This window comes from Ptychodera flava, chromosome 8, assembly GCF_041260155.1.
Source record: "Ptychodera flava strain L36383 chromosome 8, AS_Pfla_20210202, whole genome shotgun sequence".
Lineage (NCBI taxonomy): Eukaryota > Metazoa > Hemichordata > Enteropneusta > Ptychoderidae > Ptychodera > Ptychodera flava.
In genome coordinates this window covers 10,132,704-10,158,994 of record NC_091935.1, presented here as the reverse complement: position 1 = coordinate 10,158,994, position 26,291 = coordinate 10,132,704, and the positions used below count along the sequence as shown (strand labels likewise).

The following is a 26,291-nucleotide window of genomic DNA, read 5'->3' as shown; positions in this document are numbered from 1 at the left end:
ATAGCGTTTCAGGCTTGTTCTTAAAGCAGTTAAAGAATTCTTTCCCCGCAGTTATATCGCGGTGATGACAATATAGATACAGAAGAGGTCAGCGTACTGCTTTCGGATTTGCCGATGCCAAGACAATCACCGGTGATGTTTGTTTTATGATGTTGCTTTGAACATTAGTATTTGCCATTGGAGCTGATTCGCACCACCAATTCTAATGTCGTACAAGAGTAATTTAGACAGTAACTGTGTCTACGTGAGGGCGCGATGGTTGCATCATCTTGTACATCATAAACTACCAAAGGCAGTCCACATATTGTGTCCTGTCAATTTTGTAGTACTAATCGAACTAGATTTCCGTCACTATAGCAAGATGGGTAATATTCGTCTACACATACTGGGGTATAATTACTGTAACTCAATTTTGTTACCGTCATAGGGAAATTCTGTGAAAAAGTTACAATTGAAAAGAGAGAGAGAGAGAGAGAGAGAGAGAGAGAGAGAGAGAGAGAGTCAAATGGTGGAGACGATATCTTCAATAGCGCCCTCTCATATCAGGCCTTCGCCACTTCATTCCTTTGTCGTTTTATCGTGTGACCGCAGAAAATTCTGCCAATTTAATTATATCATTGCAAGCTTTCTTAAACAATCTGGTCTCATCGTTCCTTCCATGATGCTTTAGTATTAAACGATTGGCAAATAAAAATATTTAGTAAAAACATCAGGACACTGGAGGGCGTTGTTACAAAATAATTTTTTTTTAATTTACAAAAGACTCCCTTTCCACCCCAAAATAAAAATATGTGTCAATATAATGTCAGCTGTACTTTAGATCAGCATCTCTGTTTTGGCTAACATTTATCCATCTGTTTGCGATCCATTTGGTTCCCTTGACTACGGGACACCCTCCATGCCATGTGTAGTTGTCGACCTTGCCGATCCAGCCAGTTTTTTCGTCGATGAAGTGATTGTACCAGACCAAGGCTTTTCCCTTCTCCGGCTTAACCATCAAATTTGATTCGTGGCAGTGCCTGTTTAAATTAAGCTTCCTACCCGTCCGGAGCGTCTATTGGTTAATAGAATACCATATGGCCGTCATTAATTTGTCCTTCACAATTGACGTGTTTCTCCTGACCAATCTTATTTGTTAACGTTTTTGTCAACTTTACTGTAAACACTTGGCACGGTGCCTGACTTCTGAACAAGCGATTCAATTTTCGTCTTACGTGAAACAATAAATCTTGGCTTCATGTGACATAATGTCAAATACAAGGGTAACTATAGGCTATTTATTTTACGCTGAAAATGGCAAAAATGACGATTAATGGACAAAGAAAAAAGTTGGCATTCATTACCATTAAAGGTAGACCATCACCTGTAATCTAAATATGCCCATATATGGTCAAAGGGGCGTTCCATGGTATTCAAAATGCCCATGTGAGGGCGCGGTCTTAAAAAAGTGGCCACCCGCTTAAAATATGTGATTGGTTAGATTTTCTCTTTCCATGGTAACTGTGGCAAAATTGAACAGGTGACAGTATACCTTTAACCTTGGAGCTGGATAGAGGATTGACGGGTTGATGGATGGACGGACCACAAAACCAGCTAATCTTCATGCTATTCAGTATGTAGATACAGGTTAGGATTTGGGATAAAATACTTAGCTAGAAACCCCATGAAAAGACTTCATTTCATTCCCTAAAATTTGATTCAACAAATCTTCACTCGTGCCCGCTGAGTATGTACCTGTACGTTGTATGAGGCATTGTTTGCCACTGGGAACGCTGTCTCGCCTCCCTCCTCAACATCTGTTAGATAGACCATTACAGTGGCATATCTGAGGAAAGATGTAATTGACATTTTGCATAAAGCTTTCCAGGGGTAATACACTGCAATCTTTGTCTATCTTGAATTGTATTTGCCCTGACCTGTCTAGTCCTTCTGCAATGCAAAAATTTGTCACTCACTGTCTCTTTCTATCCGTATATTTTGTATGTCTCTCACTTTCTGTTTGTATGTCTGTCGCTTATATAGACACTCTAAGAGACATCCGGCATGAACAAGAAAGTGCGCGATCAACGAAATCCACCTACTCGGTCTTATATAGTTATAAAACAAAGTGAAAGGGTGGTGAAGAGTGACGGTAAACACGGCTTTCACGATAGACTCTTGACTGTCTTTCCGTCGTGTTTTGCGTATCTACTGTGATGCAAACTTTACTGCAATGATTGGTTAGAGGAGTCAAGGTGCAAATATTCGGGAAAAGATCGTATCCGTAGTTTTTTACGGCGAACATTATTGAGGATTGGGGATCCTGAATAGAATATTGGGAAAATAACTTAATATCCATTACCTTACAACCTCAATGAAAACAAACAGAGAGCCTTAGATATAGGAATTGACAGATAACAGTGTCAGCAGGGTACGTGCGTAGGCCTTGCGGTTATTAATGATTAATAATTGATTGTCAATACAAGGTCATTTCATTAAGTGATTCTAACTTCTGTTGATGAGCTGTCACCTCATCTACTCAATTTCTGATGCTTTCCAGGCTCTCATGGGTTGAGCCGGTCATTATAGCTATTCATGGGGTCAACACACTCTCACACCTAGCATTGTCCGCTGATATCGAACGTGTTGCGCCATTGCTGTGAGGGCTAGATGAATTTAAGTAAATACAATTGCAGTATCACTGCCTCGGGCATGCTATTGTCTCCACTAAGCCATCTGGTTTTGAGTAATGGAAATTTTTAATTGAATGGATCATGAATTATCTTGTCTGGGACACGTTTTAATGGGATACAACACGACGCCAGAAAGAGAAGGAAGTAGCCAAGGCAACCAACCTACAAATCCTACACTGTGTTGAACTTGTGAGGTGACAACATCGGAGATCCGAAAGAGGTGCAGAGTCGACATGGGCGTTGTAGTGGCCTCCGACATGATACTTCACGACTTGGAATTCGTTGTGTTTGTCGATCAGGGGTTCGGGCAGCTGCAGCACGCTGTGTATCCTGGGTAATATTGACGAGGACAAAAGGAGAAAAATCCACACAATACAGTGAGCTCAGTCTTTTGCACAGCATTCCATCATGATCGGTTTCACTCTTGCATGGGCTTCATAGAAAACTAGTGCACATACCAGTAATTTTTCGTTATTGATTAGTTACCTCCGACACAATGTTAACATGACTGGAAAATTGCTGTGGCATCATTGTTATGGTCTTTTGTCAAAAAGGGATACAGGATCGATCATAGCTTTCGAAATTTTCCGTTTTTCCATATCACATAGAAACCTGCCTTTTCCCCGATCTCGCAGTCTGTATCGAGTGTTTGGTTGCCCGGGAAGACACTCGGCAACCATAAACTGCCGATGATCGGTGACGTCATAACTATCAGTGATGATGGTAACATCCCCATCAACATCCCCCATCAATAAGCCCTCGGGGAAAATAAACACCTTCAGTCCATTGTGAGATAGATGCTTGTTCCAGATAGAAATATACTGTGAAACACTCATTCTTGACTGGTATCATTTTACCCTTCACAAACTCACCATATTCTAAACAAATGAGTGAAAGCGCGTTATTTCTTGAAAGCGCGTTATTTCTTTTCCATGGAACACGCGTTTGTATTTATTTTAGGATAATCGCGGGTGGGAAACAATCGTTAATTTAATTTGTTACGAATATGAAATCGTGGCGCAGAATTTACAATCCATGCATTATTATGTTCATCGATATCCAAAAATATCTGAAATAAACACGAGAAACAGGTAAACATGTGCAATTCTTCCAGGTTGTACCGGCTTGTTTTCTTCACTAAGGGGGCGCACAAAATTTATTTCATGTTATATAACGGGTGACATTTGTTGGGCTTTTACTTTTCATGAATTTTTCCTGCTATACGCTCGTTGAGCAATGGTAACGTGTCCAGTGGTGTAAGTCTTTAAAGTGAAATTTTGTGACTGTCTATATAATATCTCCATTTCAATGTTTTTTCAAAAACTTACAAGCGTGGAAATGATCGAGTAAAATATGAATTACAGCAGACAGCTTTGTAAATTTTATATGTTGAGAAAATTCCAGAGACGCATATATCACAGGCACTACAAAAATCTGTCTCTCCCTCTGTCTATTTCTCCCTCCCCCCCCCCTCTCTCTCTCTCTCTCTCTCTCTCTCTCTCTCTCTCTCTCTCTCTCTCTCTCTCTCTCTCTCTCTCTCTCGCCCTCCCACGCGTGCTTACAAAGAAAACTCGTTCTTTTTTCTGTTGGATGTATGACAAATTACTCCGCGACGTCTTGATTATCTCGGAAGAGATTTTATCCAGTAAAATTTTCCTTTTTTTTTCTTCAAGGACTTTCAACTGATAAAAGAGATGCAACACTTGATGTGAGAGTAAAAATAAACAACGATTGTGATTAACATGGAACCCAGATTCAATTTTTACGACTCGTCAATTTTCCAGTGATTAACTTTAACTGCGGCTGCTATATATCAATGCGATTGCAATCTACTCATGATAAATATCTCGCATTTGTGGACGTCTGATAATTGTTCACAATTAAGTTTCAACGCTTGTATAAGTAACATCGGAAAGACTTAAAGAAACGTATCCTTTCAGTCTCAGCATTACTTTTAGATTGGCGGTACCTATGAACTAGTTGAAACGCTAGTACGGCCACTTCTGTATCGTTGCGTTAAGGAAGCAGAGTATACCGACAGAATGTGTTATGGCATCTTCAATACGCTACATACAGCTACAATATTCAACGACGATTTGTGTTACAAGTAAAATATACCTGGTTAATACCACGTACCCCTTGTCAATTAAATTCGTCAAAAGTCATGTCGCTAGACGTGATGAATTTCATCAAATTCAAACCCGCGCCCACCGTACAGCTAAAGTTTTCGTACTCAAATGCAAACACGACTGTCTTTCTTTCAAAATAATCCACAAATCACTCATCAATCATTTTGACAAGATAACACAAATCTGTGACGTCAGGGATTTAAAACAAAATGTCTGTTCAACGTTTGCAAACGTTGGCCCATGGCGACACACACTTGCAACTGAAACATGGACAATGGGAGACAACACAGTCTGAGCCGTGACGATCACATCGCGAGCCTTAAAGGCCCATGCATAAGCTGCTTCTCCGAGTAATTTGATGACTATCTTAAAGCTTGCAATATCCTCAAACATTTTTTTTCATTCTAACAAATAAACGAAATATCCTCTCGCTGAATTACAATATCAATCCATCGTTTTTGGTAGACTGTTCGTGTAAATATTCTGACAGTTTCAACTCCATTTTCAAAATTCGTCATTTAATAAATTTCAAAATTCGTCATATTATAAAGCAAATAGATAAATACAATATCCAAGCTGAGACACTCAGAACTTTGTGTTCAAACAGGTAACAGTATGTTGTTTCTATGAGGATTACATAGGTGCACCATGTCCTCCAATTTTCCCATCTTAGCATGGACGTAGCCATATCTCAATTGAGTGAAAACCTGTGACTATTTTGTACAAACTTGCACATGCACTTTGATGGTCGATAATACTTATACATCACGATACAGTAATTATTTGTGTACACGAACTGCGTTTACTTCGAAAGGAAAATCATAAAAACAATGCAGAAAGTTGCACAAGGAACAACAGACATGCGCTGTTACAATGCTCGCGTATATTGAAGGAGTGCATGAAAGTCGGGACACGGTCACCAGATATAAAGTCGATGCTTACCAACCCGTCAGTAGGGGTAATAGAAAGTACCAGCTTACGTATACTACGATAGGCAACAAACAAGCATCACGTACATGTCAAGGGACAAGACCCCTTTCCTCAAATTCCTTGACGGCGCATGCGTATGAGAAGGGAAAGAAGATCAAATTCATTACCTCAGCATAAACTGGTCGACTATGTCATCTTGGACTTGGTTCGGGTAGAGCCATGTCTGCTCACTGTATCTTGATCTCAAATGTGGTTTTGCCGCAATCCACTGCATCACAAAGTGTTTGAGCTCTTCTTTGGTCACAGTTCCAAGTTCGCTTCGGTCTAGTATCCCTAGAATGCAGAGATTGAACTTGAAGAAGCCAGGGAACAACACAATCATGAATCACGGTCAACAGTTGTCCGAACTGATAAACCTCTTAACAATTGAGGAAACGGCTCGCTGCATGTATCAGCGCCGAAATGACGCACGCCACTTGACCGTTAATTGACGAATCACAACATAGATTTTGGATGAGGTGTGTTAAAAATTAAACGTCTGCAACTGTGACTACCATAAACAGTAGATAGTTTTTCACATAAGCATGTAGGCCCTACATCTCTTCCCTGCAAGAACACATTCTTTGTGACTTCCCCTAGTCACTGTGCACACAGAAAAAGCAGTCTCCGATAATTAGGTCGAAATATAAGTCATGTTCAAAATTCAGCATTAAAATGGAAGACAATTTTTTTGTATTCATCAAAATCAACCATACCTGCATTATTCAAAGTGTTATAAATTTAGTCAATTTAACAGTATATGATTTGAGTCATACAGTCGATAGATTTCGCGACTCAATAAATCAAGAATCAATAGTTACAGTTAAGTTCTACATCAATTTGTCACACCTTGATGATTTGAGATCGAGACTGACATCTTTAATCGTTTTCCTGTCCTTCTTGTCGCCTGCCATGTGTCAAGTCAGTAAAAATTATGTTTGCAGTATTTCTGTTATCTGCAAGGACTTCAAATGTTCAAGTCTTAGTCAAAATGCGGCATACGAGACCCGTTGTGTCTTGTTGGTTGTAACCAACTTGATCTAATACAGTGACAGATGAACCTAGCAGGATAAGGATTAAAGGGACAAAGTCGGCCATTTTTCATGAATTTGGTTTGATGCAAGATACTACTTATATTGTTTGACATGTCGAAAGATACTGAATGAATGGGTGACCATGCATATATTCGACCCCGGTTTTAGACAAATTAAATGAAACCATCGCGAATATAAGTAGTATCTCGCATCATACAAAATTCATGAAAAATGGCCGACTTTGTCCCTTTAATGTTGGTAATATAACAATCCAAACAAAGACCGCAAAACAGTTCCATTAAACTAAGTTTACAAAGGAGCTAGATCAGATACACTGCGTATATGATATATTATGATATAACATATGATATGCGATCGAAGGATCACAGCGCCCACTTTTATAAATAAATAGATGCATAAATAAGAAAATAAATAAGTAAGTCCCCTGTACCTGTTATATTTTGCCTGCTGATTTAAAGCGTTTCACTTTTATTTCTTAGTCGCCATGCATAACCAAGAGACCCAGTTTTATCTGCGACTTTACAAATTATCAACACTGTATGGCTTCCGGGAGGAGAAGACACGATTTTTTCAGAATCAAAAGGGTAGTAATTAGGCCAATGATTTCCGGTGATATTGTTACAAAGATCCATTACCTGTTAGACTACTTCATTTGCTTAGCGCTATATACGGGGACGGTGATAGGTGTCAAATAGCTCTTTGTGGGGTCTACAGACAATTTATAAGTCGCCGCTCGGTCTTGTCGATAACACCTTCGGGGCTTTTCGTCGAATGCAAACTTCTTTTGGATGTGGACAAAGCTGCCCCACAAGTGAGAGACATCGTTTCTTTGACATTAATTGAGAAACCGGACAGGGGACAGATCCGACAGACACGTAAGATATTCTGTTATATCGTAATAAAGGTAGTAAGGGTGGCTTTGACTTACCGTCTCCGTTCCCATCCCAGTCGAGTTGATCGTATCTGAAGCAGAAATGAAATCTGTCAGAAATTTAATCCATTTCCTTTGAATTTGCACGATAAAGAAAAAACAGTTGGAAAATCGAACTAGCGACAATCACGCCCTGACATAATTAAGTGCGTGTCAGTCCTGTCGCACGCAGCGCCACCACTATCTCATTGACCCCATCAAATATTTATTTGTATTCATTTAGCATTATACAGCAGAAGTTATTTCAATGATTCCTTCTTCGATATTTGATATCAGGAGACTTTAGGATGTGACTGCTCAATTAAACCATCGCCCTTTTAACTCTTTAAGATGTCCGGTAAATCGCTCACATTTCGAGAATCTCGTCTTCTTCGAGGTACATGTCAAACATATCTTCCATTGTCACCCTCATCTTCAGAAAAAAAAGAAAGAAGATAATGGTTGGTGACTCAAAGTTGCGAAAGTTGACAAAAATCCAGAAAGTTTCCAGCACAGATTAACAGAATTTGCAGTTATCTGATACCTGAATTAAATTCTTTTTTACTGTCGGTCATTGGTTAAAACTACTTTTTCTACTTTTAACACGATTGGAACTAATTTGAGATACTTTGACGGTGAAGTAATGTCTGTTTAATCTGCAAATGTAAGCTCAACTGCTTTTCTTTTTAAGTTACACACTTGTTTTTATGAGTAATTTGTAATATTGCAACATTCTGCTATAGGGCACCTAACATTTTTGAGAAATTTGAAAAATATGAAGATCCAATTATCCCAAATATAGTTCCAATTGTGTTCTTTGAATTTAATGGATTGAACTGTCGATAGCCGTTTCATACCACACACAGAAACAATCCTCGTCGTCGCTTTCCGAGTTCATATTTAAACCTCGCGCGTACGGCCAATTATTCACTTAACCATCATTATCAAGCAGACCTCGCCAAGCATCAAATCAAATTATTCAGTTTTTGCTCTCAACGTCAGTGGCTTTTACAAAGTCAGAAATTGTAAAATCCTGGAGGAAGGGGCAATGTTCGCTATCACACACTGAGAACTGATCATGGCGGCAATACTCTACTTTCAAGCACATTCGATCGTTTATATATAAATGAGATGTCATAAGATGTATGCTAGTGAGGAGGACAATTTTTCCTCATGCAACGAGTTGATGTAAATAAATTATTCATGCATCTGATCATCAGAAACACGTGCCAACGGCACCCGAACGGCGCCACCTTAATCAGGGATGATGCTAACGACGTAACATATCGCCCAAAGTCGGTCATTCTCTAAAAATCACACCTGCATTTATTGCTGTATCTTAATACTTGTCTTTCGTTATCGAGGTTTTCGATCTTGCGCCTGGTTCCGAGCGAAAATGAATTACTCACCATTTTAAATAAAAGAAATTCACACCATGGCTGTTAGTGTTTTGGAAATGGAGTTGGCGAGAAAGCGGTGGCCGGGATCCAGGCGCCGAGTTTAATGTATATATCTTGTATTTGCCGAGACACGAGTCGCTTAGACGTCCATGGGCTCATGCGGACGTTTGGTAACATATGGTGGAATTAGATGTGCATCGCAGATTATACAATCCGTGACGCACATGATTAATATTGATGAATATTTCCTAAAATCGACTCAGCTGGCGATTTGCAAGGCTGATACATCAATATCGAGCTCAATTGACGAAAATTGAAACAGATGTACGATTTGAAAAATGACCAACATAAGCAAAGTAATTTTCCGTAATACGTTACATAAAATAGTAACCCAGTTAAGGCTGGGATTACAATTGTCTATTTCTAGCTGATAAAAGTGCATTTTGAAACTGCGACATCTTTCGAGTATTCCATAAACTTTTCTACCTCATTTAAATCGATCTTCTTGTCACCATTGAAGTCAAACAGAGCCATTTTCCGATTTGGTCTACCCGAGCGTGTTGTGCTGTTCTGTAAACCTTTGTCTTCGGCTAATCGGATGAGATGATCGCATTCTTCGTCACTCATAAAGTGGGGAATTTCTGAAATTGAAATGGTTTGACGAGGCTGTAGAAAATGGGAACCACGTAAGGTTTCTGTTTATCCAGCATGAATGGCACCCAGGAAGGGCGAATCCCATGTCCTGCATGCATACCCCAAGTACCTGTAAATAGGTTCACAATCAACATTTACTGTATAACATTGGATTCAGGCCAAACCACAGCCGTGAAGGGTCGAGGATTGGATCCACTATTCCACGGTCCTGAGTTGTAAAGAGTTCCCCTTCCTAAACTCAAATGTTCCGATGCTCGATAGATATTATGCTATCAATGAATGACGGAAAGTATGTCGTTAATTCTTTCAAAGGCCTTTTCTTATACTTAGGCTGCATGACATTGTCTTATTTCGTGTACAAAGGCCAGGTCAAAGGGCCTCCGGCTTGTACTACCGGCATGAACACGGGCAGGTTAATTTAAATATTTGTTTTAGTTCTTTGTGATAAATACATGATCACAGAAAATTTCGTACAGATGCCTTGTGGCGCAAAATTGCTTTCTATTTACGCAATGATGAAGTTCATGAGTAAAGCTATGCTATTTCGGTCGGTGCAATATCGTTAATGAAGAGTGGCATAAGGAATCTGTTTTCGACGATAACAACAACTGTGTGGCAAGATTGTACTTTAGCAATCATCATCATCATCATCATCATCATCATCATCATCATCATCATCATCATATCGCACCTTACATGGTTCCTATCGACACTGACTACACGGAGGCTTTGACAAACAATTGTTTGTAAGCTACAGATTTGTAAACATTTCTGCTTCCATTGCCTCATACGGGTCACAAGCTACCTATTTACATTTCAAAACCGAGTCAACGATACCTCTATGTATCAAATATCTGGTACAAAATGTGTACATAGACTTCTCTGAAAGGAGGCATCAGTTTTATTTCACATAAAGGAGGGCGGCTTAAAACTCAACTACCCGTTTCTTTAACTTCTAGGTACATCCATGCATCTGTCACTATATTCAAAATGGTGTTCAGCGTCTTCCAATAGAGCGATGGAACAGCGCTTTGACATGTTGACTTCAATTATTTCATATGAAAAGAAATGAAAGACGATTCTCACAAAGGGATATGATAATTTAATTCGAATTCTGAAGAACATACTTTAATTACCATACAAAACGCACATGGGGTCCTTGATTATAAATAGATTAATTATATATATTGGAATATGTCTGGATATGGCACAAAGGTGCTATGATCATAATATAATTATGCAGCGATAGTATTGCTACAATAGCCTTGGTAAATATGTATCCATATCCCGTCATGTTGACCTCTGACCTACGATATTTATTACACTCTTCTTTAATATAAGAATGACCTACTCGGAAAGGAAAGATATCGCACTTGACCATGAATATACATTTTGAACACCGGTCTGTAGAATGGTTTGTATTTATGCTGACTCTACTTCACTTAATAAAGGGAGGGGATCGTCAGAACTGCGGTCAAATGTTGTCTGAGACCTATGCGACTAATCCAAACACTGTATCCGAGGTACGTGTGCAATTGGTGAAATTTGTAACATGTTTGTCATAATGTACTTCGTAAAATTTAAATGTTACAGCCATGTTGGCGTGATGCATCTAGATATCGTGCATGAAATACATTGTTTATAAACAAGAAAGTTGCAAAGGCGCAGTTCCGACGACCTGTCCCTGTCAGTATAATACTAGGTTCAGTTACGATGCCACCTGTTGCATTTAAGAAGACATAATTCTCTTGACGCGTACGGAGGAAATTTTGGCACTTGTACGTTAGAGTCGCTCTTAGTTGACTATGGGAGAATTACGTGGACTCGGATAAGTACGAGCGTTGGCGTAAAAATGAGGCCCAGGTTACCGACACAATTGCATCGACAGATCTCAATTTCACTAAATGTGCAAATGTTTGTAAGCTTTATTTTCACTTCCATCATTATGCTTGTGATAAAAGTATTCTTTTGAAATTCTACCACCTACGAACCTACGAACGGAAATCACTCGCGCCTCCTAAACGTTTAAAAGAGCAAAACGCATCGTATGATGTCCATAAATGTGAATATTTGGATCTTCCATTCGTCTCTGCGTGATGTTTGACAAAATGCCAAGTCACGTGGAACGTAAAGTGTCTACTGAGAATATGCGCTGCGTGTTCAGAGTAGGGATAGGGGTTGTCCCGCTCTACCTTTCAAAAAGACAACTACAATTGAGTCGAAGCTCCGACGTTCATATATCGTATACGACTTTCGCATCACCTCTAGCACGAGTCGATTATTTGTTTGATGATCTTTCACTGTCCTCATATCCGATTCAGTATCAAGCCAATACCCTTCATCCCACCGAACATCTATAGTTGATGATTCAGATAAACATCGCCCGCATAATAATTGCGAGGTTAACAGCGGATTGGTTGTTTTTATGGCAGTGGTCTTGAATAATTTGTCAGGTTTTTAAAAAGTCATGTCTGGCTGAGTGTAAGGAACGGACCTGCCAGGTAGATAGGGGGGGAGTCATATAATGATCACGAACATTTTTGTAATTAACAACATTGCACATAATTTTCATTTCGCGAAAACAAGGCGTGATTTTTTGAGATCATATTATGCTTTTCTACCAAAGACTCGAGCAGAGTACATAGTCCTATGGAGGTGAGGGGTAAATATATTGGTTATTTTCACTCTTCCCCCAACCATTTTATTCATTTCTTCGAAATAAAACACCTACTACGAAAGAGATTTATTGGTCTTTCCATGCGGTAATCTGTCTGCAAGCACACATCGACAATCATTGGATTGTACAAAGTGTTACTATTAAAGGGAAACCGTCGTCGGAACTGCGCCTGTGCGAGTTTCTTGTTTGCAAACAATATATTTCACGCACGATATCTAGATGTAAATAATCATCATAACTGCAACAGTTAAATTATAAGATTAGATTATGACAGACATGTTTTAACTTTCATCAACCACCATAAACCATCGTACCATGGATACAGTGTTTACATTGGTCGTATGGGTCCCATACGCAGTTCCGACGACTGCATCCCTTAAAAGGGACCACAATTAATTTGTTGACAACAGCATTGGAAACTACACATAGGTAGACTGTGCCAGCAACTTGAACGCTATCCGCTTTAATATAATTCCGTGTGTAAGGCCGAGAAAAAAAATTGTGCTGTTCCGATGACCAGACCTACCCTATTTTTTACTTGCCGATCTAAACTTTTTAAAGCTACGTAAACATAGAAGTAAAAAAAAAGTAAAAACCCATAATCACGCTTTCATTACCTGGCATTTGGTTCTTGCTCGAACGAGTTCGCGAGGGTGTCTTTTAGATTTTTACTCCTTTTACATGTATGATACGTTTTTCTGGAAATGTTGTGGCCAGTGTTTGATCGCCCTGAACCCCTGAAAAATGCATACTTAAAAATAAAATATTTTAGGAAAAAAATCCCTGCCACCTACCTACCCTATTTTTGAAAACCATGTTATCGGAACAGCATAATTCATTTTTTTTAACTTTATATACGAGACTGAATGTTACAAACAGAACAAACATGTTGGAAAATACATTACAAGTTAACGGGTAGCTAACGTATAAATGTTGATCTTTTGATACAGGCACACATATTAATTGGCACTATTAACCCTTTTTAGCGTTCGACACATGGTCTATTCTCAGCTGTGATGTTTCAATGCATTTTACCAATACTGACATGTTTATACTTTCAGTAAAGTAGAGAGAGAGAGAGAGAGAGAGAGAGAGAGAGAGAGAGAGAGAGAGAGAGAGAGAGAGAGATCTGGCTGACTGCAAAAAATACACATCACTCTGCAAAACAGAACAGAATGAGAGTTTCTGAGCAAAACTTGAGATGGATTCTGCAAATGTCGCATGAAAATATAAACTTTTGCGTAAACCGTGAGCTGGCTGATTGTTAGAAAAGAAAAATCCATGCCCTTAAGTTTAGAAGAAAGATTAACGATGTCAGGAATTACATGGTGAGTTTTGTCTCAGAATGCTGATATCTTTTTGCCAAGAGTATTGAATTAAATTCAAAGTTTCTCTGCGCAACATGAAATTACGTTATTTAGATATCGTTCTGGTCACTGAATGATTGATGATGCATTTCCAAACGTCTTCTAATTGATTTGATTGAAATTGATTCCAAACCATCGACTGCAGGGGGCGTATTTTCTATGTCCATGGCCACCCCCGGGATCGTAGATAAAAAACTAATTGCTGAACGATCCTCTGGATAAATAACCTATAACTTTTCATAAGGATGTAATTCATTTTTCCTTTACTTTCGCGGGAGAAAAAAACAACGAAAGTGCAGCTCACCAAATATCAACGGCTTCATGTTTATTGTGATAAGTGTATGCGTCGTTCCTGGTGCCGATTCCAGAGTTCTCGAGTAGCCTACCTGCATGAACATAATGGATGAAATTACAGAGAAAAAAACAAGGAGAATCTGTAATTACTGGGGACAGGGACACCGATGGGATCACGTGAACTTAATTCTAATAATTACGTGTTGAGAGCAAAAGGAATGGTTCGGTTGATTTCCCACTCCATCATCTTATTTGCGATTAGGATTCATGGGACTATTAATATTATATGATGCGGAGGAGACCTGAAATCGATATATCACCGAGTCTGGACACGTAGCAGCCTGCCTTGCCATCACACCGTACATATACAGTCGACAGTCTGGGCGAGGCTAATATTTCCCCGTGCGGTGGCTTTCGTTTTGCAGGTCCGTCTCAATGAGCGGTGTAAACGAACTCAGTACCGGGGTGATTGGCAAGTCAATGTAATAGATTGTTAAAAGGTTTTTGCAAGGTTTTGAAATAAAAGTTCAAATTATATATATATATATATATATATATATATATATATATATATATATATATATATATATATATATATATATATATATATGTATATATATATATATATATATCAGATCAGATGTAGTCTTTTTCAATAGTTTTTATTAGTCAATATATGTAATCAACATACATACATACATACATACATACATACATACATACATACATACATACATACATACATACATACATACATACATAAATACACACAGATATATATATTATATTATATATATATATATATATATATATATATATATATATATATATATATATATCGAACTATAGGGATACGAACATTACATACGCCCTTAAATTTGCAAAATAATATGACAGAATTCCACTGCCAATACGAACAATTTTTCCTCTACTTTGGCGGTCAGTCACTGTGGAGCTCGCTGTACCATGGGAATCTCACTCGGTGCACGATCTAGGCGGATTGCTAGTAAGGAAGAATGAAGGCGGCATCGAGGGTATAAAACTGTGAAATATACTTTCACCCGACACAACTCCCAGTCTTCAGACCGTAACGTTATATCCAGTAGCTATATGCATATTTCGTGTCACCTGAGCAAAATCCTTCATTTCACATCCGTCACAAAAAAAAAAGAGAAAGCCTGGCGCCATAACAACGATTAATCCGACAACCTAAAATAACAAAGACGATGATAATGACAGCAGATATCGATCCTGTAATTAGGTCGGGGGCACCGTGACACTAGATGCTCCAGATGAATTTCACCCGTCAATTGGTAAACCTGTAACGGCATTTTTGCTGGCAGAGTTCACACAAGTTACAGTCACTAAAAATAATAGTCCTAAATGGAAGATACCCTCGGGGGATCACAACGTAAAAACCGTTACCGTACATCATTTCGAACGAACACGCAATCTTCTTATTTATCGGTGTCACTTAGAGCGGTTGGGATCGCTCGCTAAAAATCAAGTAGACGTGACTGCAGGGTGACAGGTAATGGCAAGTTCTCTAAGCTGTGGATAACTCGATTTCACGGCCGTGCTGTAGCGATCCTAAAACGACAAAGACTATTTTGCAGGTACCCCATCAAGAACGGAGTCACTCGTAATGCGAGACCAGACTCGAATCTCATACGGCGACGTACATTATCATCTTTTAACGCCAACTCCAACCCCGAGCGAAGCGATACACAGGTGTTTCGATCATCGGGCATTATGTTTTTGCTAACGTACACTCATAAACCTGGCTATCAGTAACTTGCGACCTTCTATAGATTCCCTTTGTCTGGTTGATACCCAAGGCGGGAACGGTTTTCTGTCGAATAAACGCTCTATAATTTAGACACATGTGCAACCTTACCTCCACACCATCCAACCTGACCAAGTTTCGCCCAGTTCCGGGAACACATGCCGGTGGTTTGCAATATCTGTCGCGTGTACCATTCGGGTCAAAGTCGCGGTACTTATCCATCCCATAACGCTCCTTTCTCGTCTTCGAAGTCTCATGGAAGCACAACATCACGAGGCAGAACTGAAACAAGGCGAATTTGAAAGAAGACATTTTTGCAAACTGTTAGCGTCCCACGGGCAGAAGGAATATCGTCATACACATTGCAGATACATCTATGAGGTTTCACCAGCCTCGTTTTCGTAAATTTGCTTGCACGTCACGACCGACCGAGTCGAGTACGTCGCAAATATTCAGTTTGGTTTGTCTATTGCTATGTTTGTTAAACAATTGAAATTTTCGTGTGATAAGGCTATAGAGACGAATATGTAAATCAAAAGTTGTTTGCGGCATACAATACAGTACAGTACAGTATAGTACAGTACATTCATTATATTAGTAAAATATTTCATTCCATTTTCCTTGCAGTTCACATTTTCATGTCTAAAAGAGGATATTACAGTACTAGTGACTGCAGTTTTATGAAAACGCCACCCGGACACTCTGTGTTTTAAAAATAACTGAACTCAAAAAGTATGCCATTCACTATCGCCATTTATTGCGACCATGCCCATCAACAGCTGCCAGTGCAGGCTAATGGCAGGTCGCCATTGTCACTCAAATCCTGTCCCTGTCTCCGTCCTGTCCCGGCGAATCTCGTTCGACGATCATACCGGAACAGGTCGCCATGTCGTCAATTTTGTTAAGTGGGTTGACGATGAATTAGTAAAGAAAAGAACAAGTTATTACTTTTGAAGCCGCCGGGAAAGCGGGAGTCGGCATTTTGTAATGTTCGGGTAATTTATGTGTTCAATTATGAAAACATCAGCAGGGCCGGGGTATTTCGAGCGCACTGAAAAAAAAGTATTAACGTTTACCAACACAGACTCGCACGATGCTCGGTTGACAGTTCTTGAGATATCTTTTCACTGGTATCATGAAAATCGCTCTGAATTCATCGGATGTCACTAGGTACGTATATATCACAAGCTTTAAATACATAAACAACGGCGGCAGGTTGAGAGAGGGAAATAGATTAAATGATGTTTATTGTCATGAAAGAGATAAAGGTGTGTTCAGAATAAAGAAAATATTAATTGGCGTAGAGAAATATACCTAGCTTCCGGTGGTCTCCCATAGAAAGTCGACGATGAAGGATTATGGGAGTGGAGAATCTCTTCTGGGTGTAAAAATAGTTATGAAACAGCTGACGCACAGCAGAGGTAGCAGACAAGTCAGATGAATAGACTATGCGCAACACATGTTGGAGAGAGGTGACGAATAACTGTCAGAATTGTCACGTCGAGCGAAAATATTTATTTATTCATTTACACTTTTATCGAGCGACCGAGTTACACACATATTGTACTGTATTTTCATGAGAGTTCACAAGTGTCTTTCATCCTGCGTTACCTTCAATTGTAAACTGAAACACTAATGATGAATCTAAATAAAATGTGATGATCGAGGGAACACGACGATAAGAACTTTTGTGAGACTGTACGTGTTAATGTACTATTGAACAGCACCATTGCCGTCTTGTTTCTTGAAGAAGGATTTGAAGCGTCCACGTTGCAATTCCCATAGCACTATAGGTAGCTTCGTCACTGACAACGGCCTTTTTGGGAAATCTGCAACATGTCGTTAAAGGGAAACAGTCGTCGGACCTGCGCCTGTGCGAGTTTCTTGTTTACAAACAATGTATATTTCGTGCACGATATCTAGATACACCTCCTATCATAGCTGCAACATTTAAATTATACGATGTAGATTATGACAGACATTTTTTAACTTTCATCAACCACCATCAACCATGGTACCTTGGATGCAGTGTTTACATTGGTCGTACGGGTCCAATACGACCCTTGAGCACAGTTCCGACGACTGTATTCCTTTAAATATTTTCAAGATTACTTCAGGTATTTGAATGCGTGCGCAGCGGAAGAAGTGGCACCGCTCAAATCTGATCGAATTGATTTTAACTAGACATGCTACAAGGTATACCACTCTGCAGCAGGCCAAATTACTTGAACAAGGAATTTTGAGCACCTAACACCTGTTCCATTACGACTTATTCAAGTTGGTTGCATGTTCAGGAAACGATCAGGTTTAAAACTAACCATACTTGCATTCGAAATTCTTAATGCTAGATGTTCAGATGTAAAGTCTCTGATAGAGATACAAGCTTCACGGAATACTCTTCGTTCCTGTAACAAACTGCTTTTAACTAGAAGCGATACAAGGTATGCTACATATTATGGTTCCGCCTCAATATTTGGGAATAAACTGTCCTTTGGTATTACTGTCCTTGACTGCTAAATCTGTCTTAAGTTTAAACGTTACCTAAAAACTTGTCTTTTTAGAGATATCTATTTGTGATATATGGTTTTTAATTATGTACAGAGCACTGAGACGAACGATAGTGCGCTTTAAAGAAATAAATAACAAGAAAGAGTTGATAATTTTACAAGAAGGCAAGATGGCGTCAGTAGGTATGGTGTTAACACTAGTCTCCATAGTTTTGACGTCGCGTGCACATTTAAGGTATAGTACGCGCCTCGAATTTGAAAGGCTTAAAAGTTTGCTCAAACTTTCTGTAAGTAAACTTAAAACCACTCCTTTTGCTATGTAGAATAGAAATCAGCGGTTGCCGTTCAAAATTTGGCACTAGAGAAACAAATAATAATTACCTAAAATTTGCCGATATCTGAAATTCAAAACGGCTGCCATTATAGCTGTGTTAACTTTACAGGGATAAATACATGTTCCATTTTCACAAAAATAAGCCATTGAAGTCTATTTATTCCACGAGCTTCAAATTGAGCCTATACAAGTCGTAGACAATCAAAAAATTGTAACAGTTTGAGAGTCCGAATATCTGTCCCCGTGGTGCATTCTTTCCGTAACCTAGTAGCAGTACCTGACTCTGCACTGTTCAAAAACGACTACAAATTAATTCGAAGAGACCGGCAAGATTCATTGGGAGTAAGAATAAAAGAGATGGTGTTTTGATCACCACATGCGGAATGATTTAAAACGCCATACGAAGAACGGATCTACAGACTCACATTGAAATCATATTGGTTCAGATCGCAATGATGAGATCTACGGTAAACCTTTGTCAGCCAATATTTACATTCCGTCGTATTCACCAAAAGCAAATAATATCTGAAGTGGAAGAATCGCGCTTCAACATTTCGAATTCTGATGATATTGTATTTATATCTTATTATATTCTCGGGAATTTTGATTTTAGCCGCAATTTTATGGATCCGCATGGGAGAACGTATAATCTAGCCGAACAGCCGGAACACTCGCAAGTCAGGCCGTTTCTTTAAAATTATGTCAGAGCATGATCTTTTTCAGTTCAACCACCACAACACATGTAATCCATATACATTCTGGGCTTAGTATGCTGTAATGATTCGGGCAGTACAGTGACCTAAACCAAACCAGCGCATTGGAATTTTCTATGCCACATCCTTCCTTCAAAGGTGTGAAGATGCATCATGACTTCCCTGAATATCTACATCTTCAAAAAGGCTGATTAAATCACTTGAAAACCCAACTGAGTATAACAAACACCGTGGAATTTTACAGAATCAACTGACGACATTGATGAATGCACAACACTTTTTCACGATACCCTGTACAGCCATAAACGGAAGCGTCCCAAGGGTTAAAGACCGAAGAGAAGGTATCCAGTGTGGTACTCTAATTAACTGATATGTCTGGGGAAAAGAGCAAGCTCGCCATAGATTTCGAGTTTCTGGCAGTGTGCTGCATTACGGAACTAACTCAATGAAAACAATGAGTTTTAGCTAACCAAATTGGCAAAGAGCGTCAGAGACGCTGCACATTGAGCTTGGAGTTATTCGTGAACAAGCAGACTTTCGTGGTTGAACACCCTTGGTGATGTTTCAGTAGATCAAGTGCTTTCTGTTCTGATACAGACCAATCCAAACAAAAGCTTGCTTGCTGATGGCATCTCATGGGTGGTTTCACAAAAGCGTACTTTGGAATCGGCAAATTCCAGAAGTGGTATACTCACAGTAAATTGCAGTTAATGCCACCATTGATGAACTGTGCTTTGTCTGTGGCAGGTGTGACGTCATCAGTTTGTAGCAATACCACTTCTGTAAATATGCCGAGGAATCATCCGTGCCACTGCACTGGCCTTAATATTTGATATATCAATATACAACAGGTTATCTATCCATCATTGTTATATGAAGGCATACGTTGTTCCTGTTTCAAAAGCAGGTGACCGGACAGAAGCCGGTAATTACAGACCGACTTCACTTCCGCCACAATTTAGGAAAGTAATAAAAAACTCATCCACAAAGGTTTTTATGATCTTGTAACAATTTACATCAACGAGAGTCCACATTTAACACTGAATATATCAGTTCTATTGATAACAAAGATGGTAAGGTTGATTCCAGGTACTCAGCCTTTTCGAAAGCTTTCGACTCAGTAGTTATTTGATTGCGAAATGAGATTTATAAACCGGATATTCGGATATACTTTCACAATAGATTATAAAGACTTTTTATTTTGATGGGAAGATGACAATATGAGACATGTCACATCGGTTGTATCACAAGGGTCTGTGTCTTTGAACTTTGTTTACTAAAGCATTTGTGGAGTGACCGTGATGACAGATACGTCAGAATGCCTCGGTCACTCACACCTGTTCGTCGTGTACTGATGACTCCGAGTTGTTCATGTCAGTGGAAGATATGAATCAGATTGTGTGAAGTTGCATCATGTAATAACAGGGATCGAAATTAACCTTTTCCCCAAGTAGTCCACTTTGGCTACCATTTTCTGAATTTGGTAGCCCAGTGGCAATGGCTGGTAGCCCATGCATATTTTAGTTTAGGGATATCATTTTTTCATTAACCAGACAACAAAAGCAATTTTTAAAGGTTCTGCTCATGAAGTGAATTTTCTAGTACCAAAAAGAAACAGGTATAATTTATCTGGTCCTTGACATTCAGCAAAAGTGATGCGGCGACGCGGTTTTCTTTTTCCTTTTTTTCTTAATTATGTTGGTTTTGCACTATTGATGCAACAGTTATGTCTTTTATCACTGGCTGCATAATGCTTCGGTTTTCTGTCAAGCATTTTGGACATGCAAACAGGGATATCAAGGATAGGTGTACTGATGAGTATGTAACAAAAAATGCGATGACACCCAGGTTCTGAAATGATGCACGCGGTGACCAGAAACGATCTTTTTTTTTGGCCTAATGGACAACAGTGATACTCAAAAGTTTGGTGATCTATTGACAACTTGTTTCATTCTCAGAGTTGTATGAAAATTTTGATAGTTGTCATGACAACGACCACGACCTTCTCAGCACGTCGAGACTGGACATACTGTAGCAGTGCTAAAAATAGACCCTGGGCTCTCTGTAGGGAGGAGGCATATTGCCCGTGATTGATACATTGTGATCAAAATGCAATGAAAATGCGTTTTCATTGACCATCACTTCCAGTGCCTGTCATTCAAGTACGTCAGTTCAGATATTGGACATTGCACGCCAAATACTGACTGAACTTTATGTCCCGGTCTTTGGTAGTCCGTGTGGGCTACCATTTCATGGATTTTGGTAGCCCCAGGGAAAAGTTGGTAGTCTGTGGACGCGGGACTACCGCTAATTTCGAGCCCTGAATGTAGTCATCCGAGGAAATGGAAATCGTCACTGTATAATTATAATAAGTGTTCTGCTATCTCATTTACAAGAGAAATGTCCCCACTGACCAATTTGACAAACACACAGCCGTAAACCGCACACACTCTGTAAAGGATCTCGGTGTAAATTTTAATGAATAAACTTCAGAGGAGCCAGTCAAACACATTAATCATATTGGCTCTAAGGCTTTCAAAATATTATGATTTGTAAAAGGGGCAAACAAAATGTCAAAATGCATTAAAGTTTCTCCCGTCATAAACCATCTTGTATATTGTTTTCATGGGTAGTCTCCCCGATTGCACCAGATGTGCTTGATTAGAAAATTTGAAAATAGTCCACTGCTTGATTGGAAAATTTGAAAATAGTCCAAAATATATTATAAAAGATCTTTGCTCTCACTCATTAGTATCCTCTTTTATACTATAAAAGCTAGTGCGGAAAATTCCAGTTTCCTGTACTCTGAAGAGCAGGCAGCAAGTTATAGATACTGTGTTCCCGTATAAAATTGTTTATTTTAATTACGGCATGTCTGATGTGCTTGAACATGTTAGTCTCCATATCCCCCTCCCCCCCAAAAAAAAAAGATCTGTGCCGCACACTTCCTTTTTGACCAATTTCTCCACGAAGGAACATCTTAAGATTTTCATTTTTATCGACTCGGAGGCGCCAAACATTAATTAGTCGTGGTGTGAACGAGCACAATTTAGATATTTTGACAGTTTAAGGTAGTATGCACCTCGAAAGTGAAAGACTTAAACTTTTGCTCAAACTTTCCTCAAGGAATCTTTCAACCATTCTCTTTCAAAATCAAGAATAAAAACCGGGGGTCACAGTGCAAATATTGGTACTAGAGAAACAAATAACCCAAAGTTTACCGATATTTAAAATTCAAAATGGCCGCCACCCCTGTGTTAACTCTAAGGAGAAAAATAAAATTTTCGAATTTCGAAAAACTAAGCCGGTTAAAAAGTTTTCTTTCACCAAGAGCTTTAAAATGAACCCCCATATGTGGTATATCAGAAGAGAATTGTAAAAGTTTGAGAGTCTGAATATCTGTCCCCGAGGCGCGTTCTACCTTAAGTAATTGTAGATGTAAACTATGTCAGCTGTTGTTGGATTCATTCATGCTGTGGTATATGTTTGCATGTTTTACATTTGTTAGAAAATTTTATATTTTTTCACATTTAAGTAATTGGGTTACCATGTTTGATAGTTCATGAATAAATGATTAAATGACTAGGTAGATAAATAAATAAATAAATAATAAATAAAGAAAGAAAGAAAGAAAGAAAGAAAGAAATAATAAAGAAATAAATAAATAAATTACTACTGACGAATGTTTATGCTTCCGACAGTAGAAATTTCCAATTCAAGATTTGCATTGATATAATGTAGAATCTTAAAATGAACTTTTAGTAACACGATACATTTTTTGCAATGCTAATTATGATGATGATGTCCATCATTGAGTGTATTCATCTTGGAGATGTGTATTGCCCTTTGCATTACACGACTGGATCTGATATTTTCCATGAAACATTTGAAGTGTCTTTCCTAAAATGAAAGTTCGAATAAAAGTTGCTGTCTTTATGGAGTTCGAAATATATCTATATAGTTTACATTGTATTTAGGATGTAGTGCTGCGGATATCATATGACCACAGACCGGAGATAAGCTGTGACTAACGTCATCACCGTACTTTCTACGTGCCACTGTGAAAATGAAAAAAGACGCCGTGATTAATTTGTTTATTTGGTTTGTAAGTTTTACTCCTTACCCAAATACAAAGGTTTTAAATCTCGCACATGCATTTGTAGAAAAACAGATAACCTTATGACGTTTAACGTTCATATCTTGACGTTTATTTGTCATGAAATATCAGCCGTGATGTTTTGCGTTAAATGTCGCAAGAGTGGCGCAACATGCCATAAAATATACTTTATACGAAGGCAACAACGCTATACCGTATATGACTTACTTTTAGGTACAGGGCCACTGTCACCATCTTTTAATATGGGACGGTTACTGGGAAGTGCATACCATTCAATGCTCGAATTAGATGGGTTACGAAATGTAGTGGTAGGCAATTTCCCAAGTTCGTGAAAGTATGCAAAGATCTGAATCATTTTGCTCCCGGATTTTAACAGCCTTGTTCTGCCCTGTTGTTTGCACGTATGCATTACGTCATCCTCCCCAAACGTATACCTGCACATTATTTGTCTCTCGTTCGGAGTTAGCGACTACCTAAAAAGCCGCTATGCATGGCTGACAACCAGTTGATTTCGATAAATTGTCATCACAGGTGGTGTTTCCAATTTTAAATATGTTATTGTTAGATCTTTTGAGGGGAAATGTAAGCTGTACTGTAAGCAACGGCTGCGATTTGAAAAATTCTCTTACACCCAACAAATTATGCTCACTCCAGTACTTGAAAACTACCATTTCGCGCTATTGCTAATATATACACTACCATCCGAGTCGCCCCAATTTATTTTGCCATCTGCACAAGCAACAACTAAATTCTACCCCCTGAACACTTGCCAAGCTCCCGCCGCCCCGAGTTGTCTGTTGAGAAGAAAAAGAAATTACACATGTACCTTGCCTTCTAATGTAATTATAAAACTGGCCTGACCGTACCACCCCGGCCCACTGGTATGCGAATAAAATGCCCGTCCGCCCACAAAGAAATCACTCCGCGGGGTACCTTTTCCGTGAACGGCTCCTGTTTGCTACCCCTAGGAACGCATTTCCTTTAATAAGTCTTGCTTCTCACGTGACTTCCACCAAGGTAGCCTGGCTCATCAAACTTTCATTCGCACGAAGGTAATATCTGATATCAGAGACATCTTTAAACCCACTCATCGATTATTTAGATTGGAAGATCTGACGAAGATTTAGGGCATTGCACTCGTTTATAACGTTGCAAAAATGTAAGCTTCAACTGGTAACAACTTTCGAAATATGTGACAAAGGATTTCATCTCATTTATCATAAGCTCTTGTACTCTAGTGGCAAATTCAGTCGACTCCTATAAAAATTAAAACTCCTCATGCTCACTTCAATAGATGTCTAAACGAACTGTCATGAGTTAGCGGTGAAAATTCTTCCTACACTGTATAAGGCGTTTCTAAACGACATGTCAGTTTATTTGCACGTCAGGCTTCAGTACACAAGGTGTTCAAATTTTGCATGTTCTATTAAGTATAATGGTTTGCACGTCACATTTTACAAGCGGTTTAACTTCCATTACCACAATGTCCATGATTCTGTATGACTGCGGTAACGAATAGTGAAATATGCGTGGTACTGTTCAATGACACGATGGCTTTGTACCGTACCCGGTGTGTCAGTTTCTTACGTACACTGCACGTGACAGGGCTTTGTGCCTTGACGTTATAACATGTGAAAGATCTGTAGGGAAGGTGTTGTCGTCGGCGTTGATACACCCGTTAATTTAATTTTGAAACGTCGTTCTCCTTTCGCATAATGGACTTCACGTTTTGCATTCAAATACGCAACGCCAGACCGTAAGATTGGTAGGCAAACAAAGATAGTTGTAATATCTCTCCGCTCGAACCACGAATATACTTTCAAGTGTTATTCATATGCAGAAAATACTCGGGTCAGTTCCCTATGCTGAAGTCGATTCCCGTTCAGCGAGATTCACTTTATACCGAAAATAACAGTACAATACTGTCGTATTTTAACCTTTGTGACAGTTTCTAAATATACAGTTTGATAGCACTATTTCTGACAGTATGCCATGCAGTAGCGAATTCGGTCCTTTGCTAGTTGTAAACTTTTGTGTATACTATCATTTATGCTTCTTTTCTATTGTTGACACCTCTTCATACATTTGGCCTGTAATATGACGTCAAAATAAATTCAATAATCCAAATCATACAAGGTAATAAATTACCAGGTCCCTTTGTATAAAATATCAAAAAGAAAATATTTACTAGATAATGATGGACCATCTTGAGCCACGAATATAATTATAGTTAGTGGTACCAGTAGTAATGTAGGTTTTATGCATTGTGGAACATTTGGATCGAGAAATAGATCGATAGATAAGTAAAATAGACCGATAACTGGAAAATCAAATGGCAAATAGATAATCAGACACAGAAATAAATAATGCATGACTAAAATGTAAAAAAATATGGCCTATACAAATAAATCAATAAACAAGTAATGCATTTCAAGTGTTTGGTCGAGGCACATGTTGTGTCGTTATTGTTAGATTTACCAATGGGCCATGACACCTGTCACCATAAACAAATTACGGTATGACAATTGAAAGTAGTTCTGTTGTCGCTTCGTTTATAATATTATTGTGCAAAGATATCGTTAGGCGACTGACAGCACGACCCTGAAGTTATTAATAGTTAAAATTTCAGCTCCCATGCATACTAATGTTGAGTAATATCCGGAGATCAGTATAACACCAGAATGGAAAAGTCGGCAATACTGTGTAA

The 26,291-nt window shown here is 38.8% G+C and overlaps 1 protein-coding gene across 1 annotated transcript; it reads right to left on the bottom strand.

Annotated features, from left to right (window-relative positions):
- Positions 1-728: 728 nt before the first annotated feature.
- Positions 729-16,299, bottom strand: LOC139138441 (transmembrane prolyl 4-hydroxylase-like). The gene is made up of 9 exons (XM_070706825.1): positions 16,025-16,299; positions 14,138-14,219; positions 9,622-9,776; positions 8,107-8,168; positions 7,754-7,788; positions 5,899-6,064; positions 2,835-3,002; positions 1,735-1,825; positions 729-1,054 (listed from the first exon to the last, which is right to left on the bottom strand). Exons 1-9 carry the CDS (start codon positions 16,223-16,225, stop codon positions 806-808), a joined length of 1,209 nt encoding a protein of 402 aa, XP_070562926.1. The 5' UTR covers positions 16,226-16,299; the 3' UTR covers positions 729-805.
- Positions 16,300-26,291: the final 9,992 nt, after the last annotated feature.

Coding starts and splice junctions, on each gene's coding strand:
- LOC139138441 (XM_070706825.1), bottom strand. CDS start 16,225: ATGTCTTCTTTCAAATTCGCCTTGTTTCAGTTCTGCCTCGTGATGTTG. Junction 9,777..14,137: donor CATGAAGCCGTTGATATTTG/GTGAGCTGCACT, acceptor TTTCAATTTCAG/AAATTCCCCACTTTATGAGT. Junction 8,169..9,621: donor AGAAGATCGATTTAAATGAG/GTAGAAAAGTTT, acceptor TTTTTTCTGAAG/ATGAGGGTGACAATGGAAGA.